This window comes from Palaemon carinicauda, chromosome 18 (genome assembly GCF_036898095.1).
Source record: "Palaemon carinicauda isolate YSFRI2023 chromosome 18, ASM3689809v2, whole genome shotgun sequence".
NCBI classification, from domain to species: domain Eukaryota; kingdom Metazoa; phylum Arthropoda; class Malacostraca; order Decapoda; family Palaemonidae; genus Palaemon; species Palaemon carinicauda.
In genome coordinates this window covers 64,072,536-64,075,607 of record NC_090742.1, presented here as the reverse complement: position 1 = coordinate 64,075,607, position 3,072 = coordinate 64,072,536, and the positions used below count along the sequence as shown (strand labels likewise).

At 34.0% G+C, this 3,072-nt stretch overlaps 1 protein-coding gene across 1 annotated transcript in view; it reads right to left on the bottom strand.

Annotated features, from left to right (window-relative positions):
- LOC137657334 (nucleolin-like) overlaps nucleotides 1-1,968 on the bottom strand; it is a 51,332-nt gene extending 49,364 nt beyond the window's left edge. Inside the window, exon 1 of the mRNA XM_068391669.1 lies at nucleotides 1,795-1,968. Coding sequence (XP_068247770.1) covers nucleotides 1,795-1,968 — 174 coding nt within the window. The remainder of the gene's footprint in view (nucleotides 1-1,794) is intronic.
- Between the last annotated feature and the right edge of the window lie 1,104 nt (nucleotides 1,969-3,072).

Here is a 3,072-nt window from a genome sequence, read left to right as displayed (position 1 = left end):
TGCCAAATTTAATTCCCTAAGTGATTTCTTTTTTCACTTTTATTTTTTTATGAATTGTATTTTTAACTTAGTTGAATTTCTATACTATTTTTTTTTTACTTTTTATTTTTTTAAATTTCTATTTTTTTAAATTTTATTCTTTTTCTCAAAATCACTCAATGGATCTGTCGGATTTAACTTAATTGAATTTCTATATTTTTTTTTTTACTTTTTATTGTTCGGAATTTCTATATTTAAAACAAAAATATTCTTTTTCTCAAAATCACTCAATGCATCTGTTGATAAGATTTGCATATTAAGAAACCTTCAAATGATAGAAATATATAAATGAATTTTGTAATTTCCATTCTGATATATTTCAACTAAAACACGTTCCTTTGAACTCTTTCTGGCAGTAGGTTCTCTAAGATCCCATTTGTTAAACAGTTTCAGAAACCTTTCAAAAGTTACCTGGTCTTAGCTCGGTATCGTTCGCTGCGAGTTCATGAGTTGACTCTACTGGTTCGTTATCGCGGTAAATGGCCTTTGATGTCTAGACCTGGTTGTCTTCTTCTTCTTCTTCTTCTTCTTCTTCTTGTTTTTGCATTTTTTATAGTTTATAGATGAAATATTTATTTTAATTTGTTACCGTTCTTGAAATATTTTATTTTGTTAATTACTTTTCTTGTAGTTTCCTTATTTCCTTTCCTCACTGGGCTATTTTCCCTGTTGGAGCCCTTGGGCTCATAGCATTCTCCTTTTCTAACTAGGGTTGTAGCCTAGCAAATAATAATAATAATATAATAATGATAATAATAATATTCTATACATTCATGTTTAACTTGAACCCATTTCGATCTTGGATTACGGGACTAATTATGAAGACATTAAATTTCCCTGGTTTAGGTTCTAGTTTTTATAACGTTTTCTTTTGTCTGGTTTGTGCGATCTGTTGATAGTACTGTTTTTTTTTTTTTTTTTTTAATGTTAGAGACGTATCACAATTTTAACATTTTAATATAGGCATTAAGAGTAACTGTCCCAGTTAAAGCCATACTTCACGGAAGCTGCAGTGATGCTGTTGTCGTCTATTGGTAAACCGGTTATGTAAAATGGAGAGAGAGAGAGAGAGAGAGAGAGAGGGAGAGAGAGAGAGAGAGAGAGAGAGAGAGAGAGAGGTGTCAACTTTCAGTAGCAAAAGGTATGTACTTCTGCTTTAAACCGTTGTTGTTGTTGTTGTTGTTTTGCGAATAACAAACATATTTACCAGTAAAGATGAATAGCTGATGATTATATCATCACAGAAAAAATAATGGAAAGTTTCAAGAGATTGATTGCTTGCTTCATATACAACTATTCGATCTCTCTCTCTCTCTTCTCTCTCTCTCTCTCCTCTTCCTCTCTCCTCATCTCTCTCTCTCTCTCTCTCTCATAAAGATTTTTAAAATGTCTCGCTTCGTTTTCTTTTAACGCATTCGGGTTTGAGTATATGTATGTAAGGTTACTGTATTTACAGTATGTGTCATACTAATGGACCTGTCATAAGAGACTAGATTTCTCTTCTAACATTGTATTTCGGAAAGTAATATTTCAGTTATACTACTTATCACGATAAAAAAGAGCTCACTTATCCTTTAGAGCTTTCCTCTTTAGAGTTTTCCTCTTCCTTAGGGTTTCCATTTTCCTTAGAGCTTTCCTCTTCTTTAGATATATCCTCTTCTTTAGAGCTTTCTTCTTCCTTAGAGCTTTCCTCTACCTTAGAGACTTCATCTCCTCTTTAAAGGTGTGGAGGTACACCAGCCCCATGGATCATACTTGTCTCATACAGACATTGCTTCTAATTATCTTAGAGCTTTCCTCTCCCTTAGAGCTTTCCGGTTTTTTAGAGTTTCCACTTCCCTTAGAGCTTTTCTCTTCTCTAGTGTTGTTTTTCTCCCCTAGCGCTTTCCTCTTCTCACGAGCTTTCATCTTATCTAGAGTTTTTCTCATTTTTCTCATCTAGAGCTTTCCTGATCTTTAGAGCTCTCCTCATCTTTAGAGCTCTCCTCATCTTTAGAGCTTTTCTCTTCCCTGCTCATATTATGAAGCTCTCCTGCTCAATTTCTCATCTCTATCACTTTCTATTGATGTCAAATGCCCAGTCGCAAGGTTGCTTTTAGTCTGAAGGAGTCTTATGTTAAGTGGGTCACCTCTGATTATTACCAGAGGGTCATTGTGGGTATTGCTAAGGCCTGCAGGGCTATGCCCTGTCTAAGCTTGTAATCTCCTCCTCCTCCTCCTCCTCCTCCTCTTCTTCTTCTTCTTCTTTCTTTTGTCTACAGGTCCTTTCATCCTTCTTGGTTCCACTATTTAATGCTTCCATTTTATTCTGGTATTTTATTCTTCTCATTTTTAATGTTTGTTTTTCGTCTTCATTTTTCATCTTTGTTCTTCTCTTAATCTCATCGTTATTTTCCTCTAGTCTTTTTCTCGTATTTTCATTATTTTCATCTCTACCAATCATCATCTTTTTCCTCCTTCCCCTCATCTTCTGAAACTGAAAATTTAATTTATTCATCATTTTCATATTCCCTTTCTTCTCTTTCTCCTCCTCCAATCAACATCTTTATTTTCTTCCCTCCCCACATCTCATTCTGGAACGCAAAATTCTATTTATTTATTCATCCTCTCCTTAGTTTCTCCTCCTCCTCCTCCTCCTCCTCCTCCTCCTCCTCCTCCTCTCCTCCATCGGAAATATCTTTTGATTGCATAATTGATGGTGGTTGGCGTAATAACCATCTTAAGTAACACTCAAGGAGTTAACCTTTCAGTAATGCTTGCCATGCCTTTTCCCTTGCACCGAATTCGTTTGTAACTGGATGCAAAGAAAAATTAAACGGCAAGTGAAAAAGAATTATTAGATGAAATTAAATTAGAAATATTTGCTTCTAAATTTTCGTGACATAATTTTCAGTTAATTCAGAATAGGACAATTTTGTTTATGTTGATTCATTTTAAATGGTTTTCTTATTACTGGGCTATTTTTCTTTTATTAAAGAAGGGATTGATTCACAAGAATATTTTTTTTTTTTCAATTTTCGTGACCCAATTTTC